Source organism: Bombus huntii, chromosome 8, assembly GCF_024542735.1.
Source record: "Bombus huntii isolate Logan2020A chromosome 8, iyBomHunt1.1, whole genome shotgun sequence".
In the NCBI taxonomy this organism is placed as follows: Eukaryota; Metazoa; Arthropoda; class Insecta; order Hymenoptera; family Apidae; genus Bombus; species Bombus huntii.
This window is the reverse complement of record NC_066245.1, coordinates 3,901,537-3,923,398: the sequence shown is the minus strand read 5'-3', so window position 1 is coordinate 3,923,398 and position 21,862 is coordinate 3,901,537. Positions and strand designations below refer to the sequence as shown.

The window sequence follows — 21,862 nt, the reverse complement described above, 5'->3', positions numbered from 1 at the left end:
AAGAATTGTAACATGATATGGGAAACAATAGTTTCTTTGAAGATATGACACGTATTATCGAATACTTGAAACATATATTATACATATATCTCTATCAACGCTAAATTGAACAAAGCTAATACGCAAGTAGTATGAGCTTCATAGCTGTTCAAATGCTTTTGTGCTTGATAACACGACCGAAGATGTGACCATTTAACCATTATTTAAATAAGTAGACTCGTAGCCATTTTATACGTGTCGTATTAGAATCAAAACGGTTAAAATCGTCCGAACAACTCTAAGGGAAACGCTGGCGTAAATTCGTAGCATGGCTCGCTGTCGTGTCTTGACCCGAAGCTTAACCTCTCACCTACGGTATTCAACAAGCAGCGTAAAATCTCGGATACCGTGATATTCGTACGGTGAAAGGTGTCCCTTACAGGATGCCAGCGAGCCTCGTCGAATTTACCGGAGCGGTTTCGCAACCGCCTTCCTGCTCGCATCGTCGCGCGTTTGTGAAAAACGATATCTGCCGGAGATCGAATTTGCGGTAAACCTCGAAACCGCGGATCGTGATCGACGAGAGCGGTGCTCCAGTTCGCGGATGCAACGATCGTTGACAAACTGGATGGCAATCTCTCTACATTGTGACACGTGAAACGTCCATCATTCCTTATCGACTCATTTTACGTTCGTCTCGCATACCAATTTTAAATTACTACTCGTTTAGAGGAATTTCGGAATACAGGAGGGAATTTGTCTGCGTGTAATACGAGGAGCGAACGATAGATAGGGTTAAGTTATGCTGCCAGGAACAACCCTTTCGAAGCTTTTCTCACGTGAGAACCGGTAGTGCGCCGTGGAAAGGATGTGGGCGGTTTCAGGTTACGAGAATCCTCGCCACCTCTCGGATATTTATATTTGTACCAGATTCAGGCTGGTGCTCGCGATCTTGCCCTGCGCCGTGCCACTTTCCACACCAGGTAGTTAAACGAAATTACTACTTACCGTTAGCGTAACAGCGGACGTCGAAAAGATAAGCATTTACGAATGATCTTGTTTATCTCATTTGATAACGAGTTTTCCTTCGCTGTCTAGCTTTTCTTTTTCCAAACACCGGCTATAAGGAACTCGTTTCTCCTAAAGTATCGGTTACCGGGTATTACGTTCGAACTCGTTAAACGCGTACGTCGAGGCAACATTGCGAAAGAGTCTGTACAGTGGACGAGTGCCAAGCCACGAGTTTTAAGGTGTTCTCTTCGTCTAGGAGGGAACTCGTTTATGCAAATGTATTCGTCGTTCGCGATTGATCCGCGGCAGACGAACGTATCGCCGGGAACGAAAGAAAAACTGGTAAAATAAGGTTACCAGTCGACGACACGAGTTATTTTAATCGCGCACGCAATCTGGATAGAAGGCCGAACCGCTCTGGCAAGGGAGAAAAAATAAAAACGTAGGGTTATAGCAATGGGTGGGAGAATGGCAAACGAAGGAAAGGGGGTAGAGGAAGGGGTAGGGGAACAGGTAATGAAAGAAAGAAAGAAGGAGAGAGACGCATCGTAACGAGTCGCGTTTGCAAGGACAAGCAGAGCGTGGCCGAGCGGGCCAGTGCACATTGCATTCGTGTCCGCGATCTCGTCGATGAGTCTTCTCCGGGTCTGCACGTTCGCGTACCAGTAGACGAGAGTAGACGCGACGAAACACGACCACGTTTCACCAGATAAACACACGCTTCAACTGCCATTTGTACGAACTAGCTTTGAACGTAGATCGTGAGATAACCGAATGATAATTGCGGAATTTATATGGAAGCAACTTTTATCCGTGTTCGTCTTTTCTCGGAGAATCGAAAGAATCTTCAAAGTTTTTAACTTTCAATCGGTATCGTTGCATCGTAGGTGAACCACAAACGTTTGGATCGAGTTACTTCTTGATTCTACAACAGCTACTTCGTTTTAACTTGTATTTTGTATTTTACGTAATAGAGATCATCGATGGCATCGATTCAATATGAATTAAATATTACTTTAATATGAATTTAATATCACAACTTGATGTAACTCGATCGAGAATTAATTCCCGTGTAATACGTTTCATTTTTCTAAAACAAAATACTCCTCGTACTGCACGGTCACTCTAGGTGTATCTGTAATTATATCGTGTCGAAAAAACTGTGTTTAATCGTGAAATTATAGAACCGTTACTTGCAGTAAGTCTGCGACTATGATGACAATTTTGTAATTGAAACGTATCAAACAGAAATTTAAGATATCCAAATATCCTTTCGATTTCCTTTTTATCGTAAGCCCTTCCATTAAATGTAAATTAAATTTCACAATGTAAATTTTCTTTTTTTAAATACCTACTTAACTCTTACAAATTTCTATCAAGCAAACGACCTGTAAACAGCTACTGTTAAACGAAGGCTCATTCGTTGGCCGGTAGCTGGATAAGCGAAGTTCACCGATCCGGTATACGGGTTCGAGTGATATTTATATAGAAACTGTATTTTCGCGGGCTGCGAGAAACGCTGCGCTCGAATATTCGGCGAATACAGAGGAAAGGCTCTCTGCTGCGATTTACGATCACGGAGAAAATGAACGGAGATACGCGAATCGCTTTCTAAACATCGGCCAACGAGATCGCATCGTCGTTTCGAACCGAAGTCAAACAGCCTGCCGTTCCTCTTGGTTCGATCCTCGCTCCCTGGCCTCGTCGAATCTGCTAACGGATCCGCGCAATTTCAGTTAATTAAACAGTTCGGCTAACTACACCGGTAATTGCGAAAATTACCGGTCGGTCGGCCGCGCGAATAGAGGAACCCGTTGAACGCTGTAACGCGATCCGCGTTCCATCTTCGCACGGTATCTCGCTTATCTTTACAGCCTATTTGCCCGCGAGAGGGAAATCTAGAGTTATGGTGAAAAACGCCATGGTCGGAAAAAGAAGAACGAATCGAGGTTATAAGGTGTACGCAGGTACACGCGCTCTTTTTGCACCTGTCCAACCGCCGAATCGCATGAGACGAGGTTACACCTGCGCGCGCCACCTGAACGTGTCACGTGTGGAAAACCGCCCCTGGGTACCGATAATCGATAGCAGTGTAATTAAATAATTTCAACCACGAGACGCATCCTACTTCATCGAATCGAGTGGAAACACTCTCGAGTGCGCAGATCCAGGGTCGTTTGTAATTTGCACCTTCGCGCTAACGAACCATCGATAGACGTACACTGGCGTGCGTGAGTATTTGGACACCGGGTGTAACTCGTTATATCTGTTACATTTTCACTGTTAGAGAAACGATCTCGTTTCTCTAGGAACGTTTCACCGCCGATGTAATTCTTTAACCCTTAACTGAGATCAAATATTCAGAAATTCTCACTTTTGTTTCAAAATTTACCAATATAATTAACGACAGTCGAGTCTCATAACGACACTAACGAAATTCCAAAATATTTAAATTCTCGTAATTTAATTCTCGATTAAAGACTCGTACGAGTGTTCGAATACTTTCACGAGCCACTGTACTGTATTTTCAACAATTTGAAAAGTCCAAATACTCGTAAACGTTGAGAGCGACGGAAACTCGGGGGAAAAAACGCGCGATGGAAGAAAAGTGAATAAAAATTGGAACGAGATCAGAATGTCTACATAGATTTTCTGTCTTACACGGATTCCGCGAAGCGTTTCCGCGGCCGTAATTACGGACGAGCAGGTAACGAGAGGGCCTAATTAGCCTAATGAAATCCGCTAATGAAATACGTTTGAGCAATGTGGCTCGATGGTTCGTACGCGATCGAACCAACCGAACCGATCGCGCCACGAGGTATCCACGAAAACACGATACCTGTACATACACGTTCCTCGTGCATTGTCTCAAACGATCCTCTTACTCGGTGACCATATAATGAACGATCGCGGAAGCGTAACGGAATTTCACGCGGTGTATTTCAAATTCGAGGCTTTTTCTGGAGCTGCTCGGTCTATATACACAGACTGACAAAAGTATCTGATTCTGTTTTAATAATTTCTAACGCTGTAGTTACGAAAAGAAATTCCGAAGGTTAAAGAAAAATGTATGTTTCGTATCTTGAAAATGATATATATATATATATAAGTAGACCGTGGATTTTTACGCACTTACAGGAAATTTGAAAGTACAAAATTACACGAAACGTATATCATAACATGACAAAATATACAAAGCATCTAAAATATAATACTTTCTACAATGCTTGGTAGATAAAACAATTTTCTACCAAGATTCTATGCTTTGAATTATATCCTCAACGATATGAATTTACACGAAGATCCACAGGCTACGCTTGAATTGCGTTATTTTCGATTTCCAGTATTTCATACCACCCAAGCTGTATACTATTTCCACGGTTGGTCTTTAATGGGTTAAATATGGAAAACATGGAGCATTCGAAATATCGAATTAGATCCTCCGCAATTGTTTCGAGCGATGATTGATTCGATTTCTAATCGAGCCACAGTTTTGCTTTTAACTATGGAAACAGAGCGTGCCCGTTAGACTCTGCTCCATTTTGACGACACAACTGATAAATTGGAGCACGCGTACGATAATAAATCACGTTGAACAAGTATCAACGATCTTATCCAGCGTGCATTTGCCTGCTTCCCTCTTGCGTTACAATGATAGATCGCCGGGCCGCGAGCGGTCGAGGAAAAAAGGAACACCCGGTGTATTATCATTTAGGCCGATCGGTTGCCTCGTCACGGAACCATGCTCGCTCGCAAGTGCACTGAAATATTCTCGTTAAACACAACGATTTCGAGCAACGTCCTCTCGATCATCTGGTTGCAACATCCTTAATAACGAACGCCTGTCACAGCACAAAGAACTGGAGAACTCGAGAACACGATTCACTGGGTCGCATTTAGCACGGCGAGCCAGACCATTCCACCTTCCGTGTTTCATTGTTCCAACATATTCGCGTTCGCTATTAATAGCAAAACCAATTGAAGCATCGTGAAAGTAACCGACCGAGTCGCAGTAGCTGTTCAATGGAATCCCGTGGCTCGACAATCGGAAGCACAAACCGAGGAAACTGGGCCAAGCCTTGTTAGCCTGACAACGTTTTCAACGACCAGCGACTACGGACGTCGACGATGCTTCTCGCGAAAAAAGATTTGGCGAGAATAAACTAGGGAAACTCGAAGTAACATTACAAACAAGTTAAGATGTTCGACTTCTCGTAACTTTTAAAATCGATACGTAACTTCGCTTATCAGTTTGTTGACAAGGTAAAGAGTTCTTCTATATATTCTGTAAGATTCTTCTATGGCCAGTACGTTAGTTTCTATAAAAAATATGCTCGGCGGTTTATTCCGCGCAAAGTTCAAGATTGAATTTCCTTTTTAATTTGCCATCACAGTGGCAGCATTTATTTGTCTTCAAAGTCTGACGGCGCCGCTGTGGCGGGCAGTAAATATTTATTGCTTCGACTAGCTGCTAGTGCCACCAGAGAAATATGCCGCAAAGGGTTAAGATGTTGGACCATAAGTAACTCAAATAACCCTAGCTCGCTGTATTTCTTCGTAAAGACGCGAGTTCGTGACCAGAGTATCAGAAATACGACGGTACATCTTCCGTGATGGTGAAAACCGAGGTTGATCCGCCGAGGACGAAATAACAGCCAGTATGTATCATTTCCGGCGTGGTCGACTGTTATCCTTCGTTTCGAAACTTTCTCCGAACGCAAACGCTCCATCCAGCCGCCGGAGGAATCGTTCTAGGCTACTGACCCGCTCGGGAACACCTTTCTAGACTACTCGGACCGCGGCATAAACCAGCAACGACAACTAAATAACTCGTAGTTCCTCAACCGTTCAACGAAGACGAAGTATTAATAGAACGCGATGTTAGAAGCCAGTCAAGTCGAAGCAGAGGCTGATCGAGTGCTTTGAAAAACTCCTTTGTCCACGAACAGTGACAACCTCCATCGAAACCAGTAGCTCAATTATATTGTAGTACGATACGCTACGTAAGCGAGAAATGTTTCGTTGCCAGTTCGTGATCAAATTGTCCTCATCTCGCTGAAACGTGTCAGTTGACCGTGAAACGAGCTCGTTTCCTCGGACTCGACCGTTCACGATGGAAAACTCAATACGGAGAAGGAGGCTGAAAAGAGAGAGAGACTGGGCGCGGTTATTCCAACGCCAGTCGATTCGCGGCTTTACGCTACAATCTCGTTTAGTACGCAATTCATCTGTACGAATTCATACATGTGCCTCTTTTACACCGATTAAGATCGACCATGTAACTTCCGTTACACGACGAATATGCATTACCGATCATCGGTACAAGGCACTTTAATCGATTTATAACAACAATACACGAATATCGATGAAATTTAGAAATTAATGAGAAATCAATGAGAGATTAACCATCAAAAGCGATACCAATCATTTTATAGAATCGACGAATAATAAGAAATTAACGAAAGTACGCATTATCGAGAATTCTTGTAACGAATACCGCTCGCGAGGGTGTCGGAACACTTTGATAGATTTATATTAACGATGACGCGATTATCAGCGAAATGTATAAAATAGAGAGAAATTAATGATCAAAGGCAATAATTATCATGTTCTTGTAGAGTCAACGATCGATGATACAAATGATAGGAACGACGCTACAAACGCTATTTTTCTTAAATTTACCTTTCGATTCAACGTCGTCAATGTCGTTCCTATATGATGGATAAACTCGTACAAAACAAATCATCTGCTTCGTGAAAATTGAACATCGCTCGTGTTACCTAACTGTAAGTAACGAGGTTTAGATATTTACGATAGACGAAGATGTCTTAGAGTCTCTTAGAATCGAAACTATCCTGAAAAACGAAAAGATGCCAAGATCTTTTCACTAAGAAATATAATCGAATCGTCTGGCTGAATAAGAAGAGACGAACGGGACATGTATCAAAGTTGTATCGTTGAAACTGTTCGATGTCTAAATTGGTCTCTGTCCTCGAACTAGTTCGGATAAAACAAGGTTCTGCGTTCTGTACTGTATATATTCAGAATCGGCGAATGGCACAGCAGCGCGCGAACGTTGTTACATTGTTTTACGATCGGCCGTAAAAACCGACAACGGAGCCGGCGACGAAGAGGACGAAGAAGAAGCTTGCAAAAGCGCGGCTTTTCACCGTGAACGGCTTCGTTACCGACCCTTCTTTTTGCCTCCTTTCCTAGGCCGATCCTGACTACGAACGCTACGACTATAAGGAAGGTTAAAGACCTTATCTCCGCGAACCAGTTTCGATCGAAGAAAACTCGCCGCGAAGACGAACGTTCGCGTGCACCGGTTATTGCACGCGTGGATACACGACAGAGGGCCTTCCTTCTTCTCCGTGACTCTCGCGGATCGTCGAATCTGCTCGGCCACGATCCGCGATAACTCGTGCGCGTTCCACGCTCTATTTTGCTCGCAGCCCGCAGCTACGGCGACCGGTTGCAACGCACCGAGTCTTCCTTACTAGGGAATACGACTACGCGAACATTTTCCGCGTCTGCCTGCGTTCGCCTGCCTCCTAGATTTCGTAACGAACGTGTCTGTCGCGCGGTAAACGCTTTCGTTCTGTATTCTTTCGTATTAGATCGATGCAGATGGAATCGTTTTCCCACGTGAAACTTTAATCGCAAATCGAAGCGTCATATACTCGGTTAAAGTAATTTTTAAGATCTGATCGAATACGCCTTTCCAACGATCGATTAGTCGCCTTATTACGGATTTGTGTTAAGAAGTTCGATAGGTTCGTATCGTTCGATCAACTGATTCCGACATATCCGAGATATTAGATACCCGTTATATCTACAGATTCTTTGTTTCATTTAACAGATTTGTGCCTTAAGAATTGTATTTTTATTATCGTCAAGTAATAATAATTGTTCTATTCTTCGTCTCGTATCGAATAACGATAGAACATGGAATCGCGTTCGTTTGACTTTACCGATCCCACGAATAAATGAAGATATACCGAACTGAAATTTCATCCATTAACGTGATTTCCTTTGACGATAGCTTTTAAGGGTTAACTTCGAAAACTAATTTGCCGTGGGCCGTGCAAAGTTGACCAACCTTTCTCAAACGAGCCGTTCGCTGGCGTTCAACGATCGGTCGAGTTTCGACTGAAAATTCGCGGTGCTATCCAACGAATGTTTCACCTAGCAACAAAGTTTCCTCGTGACAGAAGGTAAAAACGGAACGAAACCCTCGCAGACACCTACACACGGTGCGCGCCACGATCATTAACGACATTCCGGAACGTTTGTCGCCTCCGGACTCGAAACTTCATACGCCACGAGACGCTACCTGTGCCCGTGGCGTGGGTCGGGTGGCGATAAATTTTTCAACCGACGAACAGCACGCGACTGCCCTTAATCGTTCTCTCGCTCCTCGATCGGCTTTGTATCTGTCGGCATTCCCGAGGCGCGCACGTGTACGCAAATATTTGAACGACGAGCGATAAACTCATTCTGACGCACACCCCTCGTTCGTACATAAATATTAGACGAAAACTGAAGTACCTGTGCAAGATCGTTAAGAAACTAGCACACCTTTCAGAATTATTATCTCGTTTGAAATCTTGCATTATAAGAAGCCCATATATTTGATATCGTAACTTAACATATATTAAATCGCAACTTAAGCAACTCTGCGGGAGATCATTAGGAAATTGGTAAATCTTTCGAAATTATTATCTCGTTTGAAATCTTGTCAATTGTAAGAAGCCTATATATTTAACATTATAGTAGGAAGCTCCTCGATTATATCACGTACAACTAAATTAGATTTCATTTGACGACTGTCGCAACGAATCTTCACGTTCATATCGCTACTTTTCCTCTTCTATCTATCGTTACTTTGTTTCTTACCATTCTGTATCTGTCTATAACGTATCTATATCTTTTATACATCTACAATTATGCTATAATTTAAACAAATAAGTGAAGAATCAATTATAAATAACTTCGAACGCAACCAATAGATATCCAAATACTTTCAAACAAGATTGTACACGCTGGTAACTCGTGTCACAGTTTCATCCGCAAGACCACCCAATCTATCATTAACTTCCAGATGATCCCGTCTTCTACAGCCGATAAGCATACGATTCCAAGGACGCTTTAGCTGTACAGATGATATACCGATCGAGTGGACGGGAAAAACAAGCGGCTAAGCTGCAAATGAATAAGCTCTGTGAATTCGAAACGAACGCAAATAATCGATGATTTCGTTGTGGCGTCACCGGTGTATCCGTTCTCCGTACTTTTAGTCCCTGACATTTTCAAAGCGTCTTTCACTCTCTTTCTCTACAACCGAGGCGCCTATAGGGCACGCCTAAACCAGGTCGACCCGATATAACTCTTCTCTCGGTTTCCTGTCTAACGCAATAAACCGTACGCGTGTTCTCTACACGTAATATCAGGCTCGGGACACGCCTGCCGGAAACAGCGAGAAATGAACGAAAATGCGGCATTTTGTTCCACCAACACGATGAATCCGTGCATGATTCCTGACCAACTATAGCTGTTCGCGTTTAATCATCGCGAAAGCCTCTTGCAAACAAGATCGCGGAATTTTATAGAAAATTCTTCGATCGAGGGATTCAGATGGTAAACGATAGTTAGATAGGTAGGCTTGAGAAATATCAAGAATCGATTTTATTAGTGGAATATGCTGAAAAAAATGATAAAATATCGTAACCCGTAAGTGTAAGAGCATATTTATTCGTGAACGTATGAAATATCAGTAACTATTTTATAGCGTAATTTGTTATTCCACAGAAATGTATATAAGAAGAAAAGAATCTTATTCCTCTTATTATATGAAATTATGTTAATATTCCGTTTTAATTATATTCGCGTTATTCTGTTTTCAAAGTAGCTCTTAAATTGAATCTCTTGACGTAGAATGTATTTATTTCGCGGTGAAGTTTGGTGGAATTTCATTTGAATAAGAGTAGTAAACGACAAAGTTACAAGAAAATGGGAAAACGTCTTTTATTAGTAAAAACTTAACCTTTGCTCCTGGCACTTACATTTTCCACTCCATCTCCTCAATCGATCATTTTATGCGGAATAGCTCGAACGTCGTCGAGTCGCGTTGATTCAACCTTCGCTGATTAAAGTAGGCGGGATATTAAGAATTCAAAAAATGCGAATCCGTCGTTTGCCGAATGTGGAGTTTGATCGGCTATTTATAAAAGGAGGACGTAATGCCATTGAATAAAGAATTCTCACTCTGGAAGATCGCGAAATGAAAAGAAATTCTCACGTGTCGCGATAGCGTGACTCGAAATCGATCGAACATAGGATTTAACTGACTTGTTTCCTGCCTGTTGCAGCAGCCAGCGGCGTGTAATGCGTAATATCGGGCTAGACGTGGTCACCGTGAAAAACAAGGAAAAAGGGGAGAAGGCGCTAACGCGTTGCAGCGGCGGAATTGTGCAACTCATTGTCCGAATAAAACACCGAACAAGATGCAAATCGAATTTCTGTTTAACCATACAGACGAGTGTTTAATCCACTCATAGTGTTCGGAATTTTGAGTGGTCGTCCGTTTATGGCTCGGACGAGCTCTATCCTTTTTTTTAGGAAATTCCGAATTACATGTCCTCCCCGAGCTATAAACCTAATGACTCCGGGGTCAGATAAAAAAACGCCGGGAAAAATTCCAGCCGGGAAGGTACGAGGGACGGACGAGACCCAACGGCTGGGGGAGAGAATCAGCAACATACTAGGAAGTTCATCATCAGACATCGTACCGTGCGGGTGAAATACTTGACCCCCAACAAGATCTTACCACCGCCGTGTTCATAACATCAGACTTTATTTTTATACAACAAGTGCAAATACAGTGCTAGATTGCTCTAACACTCGACCTATTAAACCTCCTCCACCTTGAGCCTTAAGTCATTCGAGGTACGCGATATCGACCAATCGGTTTGACCTGACCGATTACTCTTTAGTTGATAATTCGCAACACACAGTTTATACGAATTGTAAACTACGCTGATGAACGTACGGTGGCTCGTCAAACTATCTGAACATTTATTTAGAAAATTTTCATGTACGTACATAATTACACGCGTTACATGTGAAACATTTCGAAAGGTCGTTAACGCTGTAAAGAGAGACGGGTGGTCATAATCGATACGTATGTTATATCGACGTTATATACATGAAAGTTTTCTCTTAATAAATGTTGAAAAATTTCGTCAGGCATTGTATTTAATACGAACCGAATATTTTTCGTAGCTTTTATTTCTTAATTATTTAATTACGAATCTGTAATTTCTTCTAATGTGAAATACCAAGAGAAGGAAAATTACCGAGAATTTGCCGATAATGCTAGCTAGCAGCGTAAATATTTCTCTGCGCGAGAATAAAACGCTCGCGATTGAAAAGTATAATAGCACGATGCTCTTCCGGAACGTCTCTCATTTTTTCAGCGCCAGTCTTCAATGCCGACAGATTTCTCACAATCGGGAAGCTCAGGTGCCGTACGGAACTTCCTTCTGAAGAAATCCGAAACAATGTAACGGATGATTCTATACTTTCTATAGTATTGTACTATAGCCGATAGGCGCCATACTACGCGGAAGACACAATTCGTTGCATAATGCATGGAGAACGAATAGTATTCGCTAACGCGTGTTGATCTGCAAATAACACGAATTACCGTATGATCGCGACGAATGATCCACGTAGAAACGCAACAGCCGACGACGGACATGACGACGCTTAATTGCCTTCATTAATCGTTATTTCTCGTTGCGACAAGTTACGTGCTTGCAGCCATGCGACCACGTTTTTTTACCTACGTCCACGTGTTAGGATATGGTTACGACATTCTGACAAATTGTCCTCCCGACGAATGAAATAATTTAAATACCGAGATGCGCATCTCGTAAGAATTTGTACGAAGACTATGGGAGAAGGATACGATAAGTTACGTTTCCTATTTTTTACAGGAAAACAGTTTTAAAATTTAGCAGTTAAGTTAGCAAAACTGTGTTTTGTTTGGCTTTGGAACTAAACGAAAGTTTTGAAATATTATAAGTCGTAATATTAAAATATTGCTCGTTGTAATAATTATTGCGTATCCTTGGCTTTCATTCAAAATTCTTCAATTTATCAGCTATTTTCAAATGACTTACATATTTCGATCTAACCGATCGTTTTCATTTTTCATCGTGTCACGTTAAGCTTCTTCCTTAGTCATAAAGCAACGTTAAAATCAAAAGATCTCAACTCAAGAAGTAACTATCACGCTTTTTTCTCTCGTCTGATCGTCGTATGTTTGATTATTCTAATGTGTTCGTCAGACTACTTTGAAGCCGCAGGCTTATTTCGCGGTGAAATCAAGAATCGAAAGGAGACATCGGACAGCGAACGTGCATTTCATCTCGAATGACAAAACAAGTATTCTTAGTAGCATCGTCGGTTCTTCTCAGCTCGAAAATTCGGTTAGTCCGGTACTGCGTGAAAATTAAGAACCGAAAGAAGAAAATTAAGACCGGATGATCCTCGAGTGAATGCGCATAGATAAATCCTGGTTTTTAGCGTGTATAGTGGTTTTCACAGGTCAACGTTAGGTACCTGTAGCCTCGTAAGAGACGCACAAACCGGTCCTAAGAAAACATAATAGGACAGCTATCGAATATAACGAAAAAGCTTCCGATTCCTAGAAACGAGTCGGTCAGAAAATCGAACGAAAGAGCCGGAAAGGATCGAATCGACTCGTCACGAACCATTTCAAACGGTGTATTTTCCAATTACACGAGGCAAGATTATTTTTCTAAGGGAAGAAAAAGAGAAGTACGTAAGCAGGAGAACAGCGAATGCTTGATTCAAAACGATTCTTTGCCCGTGAGCTTTTAATAAACTGGAACCCCTTTGTGAGACTAGCTTTTCAATATCTTTCCTGCGACCAGTTCGATGGGGCGTATTGGTAGAAAGCCGGAATAATGTGTTGGCAGTTTATTCTTCTGGCCAAGATATAGAAGGAAAACGCTGAACTTTGTATTCGGTTGACAAAAGAATCTGGCGAGGCAACAGCTCCGCTCGAGATATCGGGATAACGAGGCACCACGAACCCCCAAAAGGAAACCGATATCGAACGAAGCTAGGTTTTTTATTTTTTTTCTTTTTTTCGTTACAAACGGACGACGAGTTATCAAACTACTAATGGGATTCAAAGCAGCGGCTATCGAAGCGTATCTATTTTCAGAGATTTCTTCATCGGTGCTCTCCGATGATGCATTTTCGTTCTCCGATCGACCGAGTTCAAAGAGCATTCCGTAAGGCGGCTGGTGATCTTTCGGTCGATCATTCCAGTCAAAGTGCTTTTCATCTTCTCTCATCTTTTCGAGATAAGCAGATCTATTTGGCGCCAGCTCTTTGAAGAAAGGGAAAATTCAATGTGGCACGCGAGATGCGAGCGAAACTGTAGTTGAAAGTTATCCAAGACCGATTTTTTCGAATCTGTTTAACGCTACTCGTTTGATGCCACGCATTTGCAAAACGGAAAACTTAATATGGAATGAAAAGCGTGAATGAAACTTCATTGAAAATTATCCTATTTCGATTTCTCAAAACTGTTTCATACCTCTCGTTCTATGCCATCCGGCTGAGGAAAGGAAAGATTTGTTATTTATGAAACGTAAGATACGAATGAATCTGTACTGAAAACTATCCAAGATCGACTTTGTTCAAATCATTATCTAACGCCATCTGTTCGAAAAAAGAGAAAATTTACATAATAACGAAATAACATAAAACATAAAAACGAAGCTTCATTGAAAAGTACCCAAGTTCGACTTTTTTATTAGGATAGTATTACGAAAGTCGAGAAAAGAATGCACGCGTTGTATTACGCTCGGCCGAAGAACGTTACCGATAATGATCGTTATTGTGCATGAGAATTTCTCACTTACTCCGGCGCGCTTCGCAATAACCGCCAATAACGCAACAACAATGTGCATGCATAACGAGCTGGCGTTGCATGTACAAGGGAAACCATAAACATTGTTAGCCTGACGAAACAGTTGAAATTTACTCTTGAGAAACTAATTGCACGGGCGCAAAAATGTTCGTTGACAGGTTCTTTATATTAAAGAAAATACTAGTATAGTAATAAAATGGCTGCGGTTTCAAACGAACACCTCAAGGTAATCCTTCTCGCGTGCTTTAACGTTCTTCTCGTTTTTTCTAATAAATCTAGAGATGATGATATGTATGTTAAATACGTGCGTATACAGAGAAAATAAGATATTAACAATGTTAAATATCCACCCGGATATTCGTGACGAGTGTCATGCTGCAACGACGAGAGGGTCACAGGAACGGTAATCCGAGCGACTACATATTACGTATATCGTTTCAGTTGGTTAGCTGGAAAATCCACAAGTGGCCGAGAAACCTACACACGCCATATACTCGAGCCACCTTCGACTTTGAATTCGCTTTATTTGTTCGAAGAATTATGAAATTTAGCTTAATAATTACCCGAGAAAATATTTTCGTTCTGTTTTCCTGTATTCAATAAAGAAACATAGGAAGTTTAACACTCGTGTTTTGGTTAGATACTTTCGAAAGATCCTTTCTTGGATAAAAAGATTACGTAAAAATATATTTTTACTTTTAACGAATTATACTCGTTGTAACATATTAAATTATGTTCCTACGTGAGAAAACAACGTGTAATTTCATCGATGTTGAACTCTCATTAACGTCAATCAATAGACATTTTCATCGCCAACAAGTGGCAGCAGATCGATCATCACGTGGAACTAGAGTTACGACATACATATATCATATATACATTGCGATGTATACAAAACTGGCGGGTCCTTACCTTGAAAATGAAACTCGAAGTTCCGCTATGATTGTTTTCAGTGGCTTCCAGTTCGTCGGATTCGCCTTGATTCCAAAAGTAAAACAGGCTGGTCGCACAAAGTCGATGATCACACTTTTCGATAAAAACAGTCAAAAAGATAAAAACACAACAGATTCGATGCTTCACAAATTTAACACAAAGAAAGAAAATTCACCCCGGCGAGTATTGTTAGTCGCGACGCGTAAAGCCTCTGATACTACACGATGCAATTTCGTTTCACGAGGGAAGAAAACAATGTACTTACGTGACGAGCCCGAAAACAAACAAAACTAACGCACGCTCGGCGGTTAGCGAGCGAATGAGGCTCTGTTTTCCATCGGTCCCACCAAGCACCAACCAGGCCAATAACCTGACAGCATATCCCTGAACGTTTTCACGACCTTCCCGTGCCGAGTCGATATAGCAGCGTACCTTATCGACCGATAATACAAACGAAAGATATGAAAGGTTTGTCTATTCTGCTTATAATAAATAGAATACGGAGTTTTATGCGAATTCGTATTTTTATATTTTGTTAAATATTATAATAAATACTGTATTTTGGACATCTTTACATATTATGTGCATTTTTGCAATTTTAAATTTCCTATAGATGCATAAAAATCCGCACTATTAATAAATGTTATCCTTAATGACTGTTTGTGTTTCATCGGACATAAGTATTATGTATGTCAGCATTAACGATTACGAATTGTTATAAAAAAAAAATGTTATAGCAAGTACACACAGCGAATACTTCATTCAAAACTCTCTTACTATTCCATGTTTTTGTTTTTAACACATTTGCAAATTTTCGAATTTGAAATAAATAAAAATTCAAATTTAACTATGTCATAAAAAGAAATCAAAGAAACATACTTATTATATTTGATTACTTATAAAAAAACTTACTTCTATTTAATCGCGTAAATATACGATATAGTTTTGTTACTATAAATAAATTGTGCTAACCGTTTATAATCGAAAAATTGTTTGTCGTATATGGTGAGATAGATAGCTTTTTTTAATAATATACAAATCTTTGGAAATAAATATAGATATTTACTTCTGGATGGTACGAATCGCACAAGAGTTAATATAGCCTTTAAATTTGGTGGGAAATTATTTTTTGTTTCAGAACCAAGTGTATTTACACAAACTTAAAAATTTCATTCTAAATATACTCTATTAATTTCCTTCTTTCACTACAGGTAATTGAAACCCCGGTAAACATATATCTCTTTTTAGTCATACTGACAAACAACTTGTCAATAGTATAAAAATGTCATTGGTACAAAAATTACAGTAAATACCATAAGTGATAGCTATTATAAAAGTAAAACATGTGTGTGTGTGTGTGTTTTATACATAAAATATATAGTTCTTCACGTACTTTTAATACATATATGTATATGTAAACATATGTAATCATAACATACAGTTTGTGGTTTAGTAGCTGTTAAAAAATATGCATGTCTTTTTTGCATTGTAATTTTATGGCCAAGATTTCTATTACCACGCATTATAGATTTGTTTCAGCAGGTACAGTGAGTACACTGTTAATAATTATAATAAAAATTATACTTAAAAAGAAAACATCTAAAAACGTCAAAAAAGAATATATGTCAAAAAAGAACATAAATTTTCAAAATATTATTTCCTAGAAAATAGTTGTAAAACGATTTTTATACATTCACACCATATTTATAACCATAAATATGATATTTCACTTTCCATGCAATAACAAACAACTCATCGCCTTAGCAAAAAAAGAAAAACAATAACTTCAGGCACTTTGAAAATATATTACATATTATTTGTTTTATACTTAAAATTAGGATATCCTAAAATTTTCAGCGATGTCATACATCCGTAATTCATTGTATAGTTTACGATTAAAATGCCTTTTTCTCATTTTAGACATATGTAAAATCTATGTAAAAACAGTTCGTATCTAAATGTAATAATACTTACTCTTCTAATTAAAAATTCTTTAACAAATTCTGATACGAGTTCCGCGAAACTACTATTTTTCTTCTTTCTTCATTGTTCTGCCTTAACTTTAATATTACATTTTTGGTCCATTGAATATTGCTCTCTTCGGTTTCCAACTATGATATATAATCGCGCAATAATGAAGATTTCAAATAATCTTCGATTCAATAACAAACATAAAAATTTAAAAAGCGCTTAAAAAATCGCTAAATACTGCGTAGGAATCGCAATTTTGTAATATCGTGAAGTATTACTAAATGATAACAATATTATCAAAAAAGAAGTTACGTTCCTACTATTCTTCCTGTTCGTTACGCTGAAAGATCTAGAAAACAAAGTTCAAAGCTATGCCAGTTCATCCGTACATTGTTTTCTCTCCTCTTCGACTCGTTGACGAGTGCGATTAAACGCTTCGGTTTTCAGGAAATCCACAGTTTTATACACCGTTGTGTTTGGAGGGGACTGAGTTGGTGGCAAACTCGAAGAAGTGAAATTTTCTGTTGCTTCCAAATCGAGATCTAGATATTGCAAAACAACAAGACGTCGATTCGAAGCAGGAATAAACGTGTTTTGATCTTGATAATAGTATATCTGAAACAAAAATTTATGTCAAATACAATCATGTTTATAAAGAAGAGGTATATAAAATATATTTTTATATACCTCTTCTTTATCATCGAAAGCATTATTATCTTCATCTGACGTCGATTGATGTCGATTCGAATGAACGTGAGTTGGAGGTGTAGGACTAGGAGCCGCTCTAATTCTTCCTCTTCCAGGTGGAGAAGCTAATTGCAAAGGTCCTATAATATGAATAATTTTTTTTCTCAAATATGGTGGTTGGGAAAAGAAAATGTAAATAATCATACCTTCTACGGGAGATTTATTCAATGGAGGTTTAAGCTTCCTGTTAATACTCGGAGGCTCGGCAGGAGAGTGTTCGGCAGAACTCATTTCCAAAACTGACACTGTCGGTCCTGGAGAAGCTTCATTACTAATGACCGATGTAGAATCGCTAGTTTTTCTTCCTGGTTTTAATTCCCGATAAACAACTGGCGGCGGTGGTGCCACTGTTGTTGGTACTGAAGTTGAATTATCTCGCACAAGTGGACTTGGTAAATTTGAATACGTAGCAGTTGCTGAACTCTCAGAGCGTGGACTCGACGGTTCCTCTTCCTGAAAGTCGTAGCGGAATACGCGTGTATCTTCGACATTACTTGGAGCAGCATTGGAGTAAAAATGTTTATCTATAGTGCTTGACTCGGGTGCTCCAGGTTGGTGAGATCTTGGAAAATCATATGATTCGTCTGTTACAATTGCAGTTGCGGGAGTCGATGGCGCAGGAGTCGCTGGAGTTGTAGGTTTTGAGCTTTCGGTAGCACCATCTAAATTTAAATAATTATGACCAGGATTTTCAGGTAACATATGAGGAGGTTTTGGTGGCCTAGGAGGTGCTGGTAACTTTTCTACAGAAGGCGGTACAATGGAGTCAACGATTCTTAATTTCCCAAATCGTTTTCGAACACTCCAAGAACCAATTTCGGCATCACTCGAACTATGCGGTTGTTTGGATTCGCCTATTATAAAAATATAATGTTATTCACGTAGTGCAATTAAAAACATATATTGATTATATTTACCCGAGGAAGGAAAAGTTTCCCAGTTCACGCTAGGCACCGGAGCAGTCCATTCATCGTCGGTGAAAACACTTTCTGCATCTGTTGTTGTAGGAGATCTAGAAGGGGATGGGGCCAATCGTCTTGGGGCATCATAATGTTCAGGTCCTTGCCCCAAAGCCGAATTAAGGGAGCTAGTATCATTTAACCGTCGACCAGAAATACATTCGCTAATAGGAATGTATGGGCCCGAAATAGTACTAGTAGGTGAAATCGGTGGGGATTCTTGTGTTTCAAATTGGAACACTATAAAAAGAATGAATAATATTGTATAAAATCCTATTATCTTATATATATATATATATATATATCTGATATATATTATTAATCTTATTAAGTTCCAGATATCTCAAATGATAACAATATGTACTTTGACATTGCTGCTCCTCATCTTGAGTATAGGCCTTTAAACCACAAACTTGACATACAGCATCCACCCACTTATTCATATCAGCTTCACTTTCTGCTACTAGATAATAAGTTCTTTTTGGTGTTTTAACATTGAACATATACTGATATTTTTGCTTGCGATTTTCAAATCTTAAGCCTGCATCCACCTATTTGCAAATAAAAGTGAATATTAAGACATAAGCAAATTCAGTTATGTAAGTCAGGATAAAGATCTCCAAATAGGTAACTACCTGTTCGCATTGATCAAGATCAATACGACCTTTTAATTTTCTACAACGTCTGTCTGTATAATACTCCAAAAAATATTGTCCAGGTAATTCTCCACTATGTCGAAGAGCAAACCACCTTTTCCTCCATCTCTGGAAATAAACAAACGTATCGTAGAAAATATTTAAAAAGGAATATATAAATTCTATGTATTTAAGTTGTCATTTAAATTTAATTACTGTGTACAGCATAAAACATTGTCTGCACTGCGATATAAGCGAAAAAGTAATTAGAACATTAACATTCTTGGATAAAAATATCACAACATTCCATACTTATGAAACATTTTTCAGCATACGAGGTTAGAATTCGTAAAAGCTCAACGAACAAATGTAGACATAGCGATTTGACAAGCATTTAAAAATGTAAACAATAAAAAAATTGACGAACCGAGTAGAATTTCGAATTTGTTATTGTTCTATGAAATACTAACCGCTCGCCAAAGTTTGGTAGGTGGCGACTTAATGAGCCACCCTTCGTGCACAATCTCCTGGCTGGTTTTGAGTACCTCCATTCCTACACCCCGATGTTGGCTATGAACCTTTTAATAATTGTGCATTGTTAGAGAGTGCGTGGAACCACCGACAACAAGGATGGCACGCTCGTCGTTCATTTATCTATTTTCGGACGGCGCAGCAGCAATCTCACAGATATACCGACCATCTAGCGATCTCTCTTCGATGATGCACAACTAACACATCAACAACGTTCCACCACAAACGCGCATCATCAACGATAAACACCCTCTGAGGAGCTACAGAAGAATTAAAGAGGAACACCGAAGCGGGACGATGATACGTAGAGAAATCCGACTATCGTCATGGTGCCTCCATTACCACCACCATCTTGGCCACGCATGCCAAGCTATGTCAACCATCATAGATGACACACGCTTTTCTCGGCCTATATAGCTGTAAATGGCAAAATCAGACGCTCCAGTCTATATCGAATCCTGAATCACTCGGAGAATCAAGTTGTTGCTCGTGTTATGAAAATTTGTTTGGATTCATTTGATTAACAGAGCTACATGACGCATCGTCGTCTCGTGACCTGAATGAATGGCGCAGTGGTGCGTTCGAGTTGAAAGTTCTGACTGTAATTCAACAAAGCGAACAAAGGAATTACCGAGGAAGTTTCAAGATCGGCGTTAAACATGATCTTGTCTCTCAACATACATATACATGTATATGTTTTTGTTTGTATATAAGTGTCAAAATTCCATCTATACACAAATAACTAAATAAATCTATGTAATAATAAATATTGTTCTGTACGATTCCGTATTATAAACTATTGCTTTCTCGCAAATTGCTATTCATGACACGTATTCAGATTACGGGCGGAATCATTCTGCATTCCAGAAATTTCGACCGATTCGCGACTTCAAGTCGCGTGAACTCTTGCGGTTAAATAAACACTGACGTTCGTCAAAACAAGAAACATATCGATACAATTAACTAAGCTTATTTGCGTAAATGGTTACAAGCGGAATTATAACGAATGATAGAACAAATTCTCGTCTTGTCATATTTAATTGCAAACCGACAACGACTAGACACACGAAACTCAACAACTCTAAGCAATTACAATGATTAATAAGTACTAGTATGCAGATAAACGAGTAACAAGCAAAGCCGAGGTATATCGTTCGGCTAATTTGCAATTCAGTACTTAACGCGGTAGACGCCGATCGATATTTAAACCTGGCTTTCATTTCTGATTAGCGATATTCTGTTGAAGAGGTCACGTTCGCCATTCTACAAAGAGAAACCGAAGTCGAATAATCCATAAATCGTTTATTAAATATTTTGTTTTTTCTATACAATTCCGTCGCGATGGTAACATCGGTGTCGCAAACCAGCTGTTGAAACGAAACATGTACATGGGGTCGTAAAAAGATGAAAACGAATAGCGTAAATCAGGGGTTCATTCTACAATAAATATAACAAACACGTTTACACATGGAATGCTTCGCTATCAAAGTCGCGTCAATACAGTACAAAAGGAGTCGCGATACATTTTACAGACAAGTACATTTATTTGACACGTAAGTACGGTATAAAACGGAGACTCGTGTACAGATGGATTTCGTTATATAGAGTTTCGGTTTCGTTATATCTATTCCATTGGACGAATAATTGCTCCGATTAGCGTACTCGAAATGTTCCACATCGCATTCGATCTCGACGTGGCGATTCCAAAATCTAAGTATGTATACGATCTCTCTTAACACCTAGAAAATCTTCTTCACAGCTGCCCTATTCTCTATGATAATCTATGTATATACCTCTATACATTGAGCTTTCTTTCGTTAACAGAGTCGTGATTCCTCCGCAATCACTGTAATATTGTAATATCGTTACACGTGTATCACGTGTACCTGTATATGTGTGTACAATATGTATATAGAATATGATATAATATATATATATATCACATACATATTTATATATTATATATATTTATATATATTATATATGTTTATATATAAGCGATAATATAAACATATCGTACGTGTAAACTTGGTACATATAGATCTGAATGGGGACTCTGAACTTCCTTCTTTTGTTATCCGTCCAACGATATCGTTCAACAAGGATTCGTCGCTGAAAACGAC

At 39.5% G+C, this 21,862-nt stretch overlaps 2 protein-coding genes across 3 annotated transcripts in view; both read right to left on the bottom strand.

Moving 5' to 3' along the window:
* LOC126868190 (uncharacterized) overlaps positions 1-15,232 on the bottom strand; it is a 92,061-nt gene extending 76,829 nt beyond the window's left edge. Inside the window, exon 1 of the mRNA XM_050623411.1 lies at positions 14,876-15,232. The gene's annotated coding sequence lies outside the window, so the exon portion shown is untranslated. The remainder of the gene's footprint in view (positions 1-14,875) is intronic.
* Positions 15,233-16,500: 1,268 nt separating this feature from the next.
* Positions 16,501-20,640, bottom strand: LOC126868197 (GRB2-associated-binding protein 2). Of its 2 annotated transcripts, none has more exons than XM_050623434.1 (7): positions 19,679-20,640; positions 19,209-19,337; positions 18,938-19,124; positions 18,532-18,813; positions 17,761-18,468; positions 17,555-17,679; positions 16,501-17,482 (listed from the first exon to the last, which is right to left on the bottom strand). In XM_050623434.1, the coding sequence occupies exons 1-7, from the start codon at positions 19,757-19,759 to the stop codon at positions 17,237-17,239; spliced, it is 1,758 nt and encodes a 585-aa protein (XP_050479391.1). In that variant the 5' UTR covers positions 19,760-20,640; the 3' UTR covers positions 16,501-17,236. The 2 variants fall into 2 exon arrangements, with proteins under 2 accessions (XP_050479391.1, XP_050479390.1); XM_050623433.1 differs by having other exon boundaries at positions 17,555-17,694; positions 19,679-20,602.
* Positions 20,641-21,862: the final 1,222 nt, after the last annotated feature.

What these genes read in the sequence shown, in the direction of transcription:
- LOC126868197 (XM_050623433.1), bottom strand. Translation starts at nt 19,759, where the DNA reads ATGGAGGTACTCAAAACCAGCCAGGAGATTGTGCACGAAGGGTGGCTC. An exon ending in CTACCAAACTTTGGCGAGCG is followed by an intron (nt 19,338 to 19,678) that starts GTTAGTATTTCA and finishes GTTTATTTCCAG; the next exon opens with AGATGGAGGAAAAGGTGGTT. An exon ending in GAATAAATCTCCCGTAGAAG is followed by an intron (nt 17,695 to 17,760) that starts GTATGATTATTT and finishes TTCATATTATAG; the next exon opens with GACCTTTGCAATTAGCTTCT.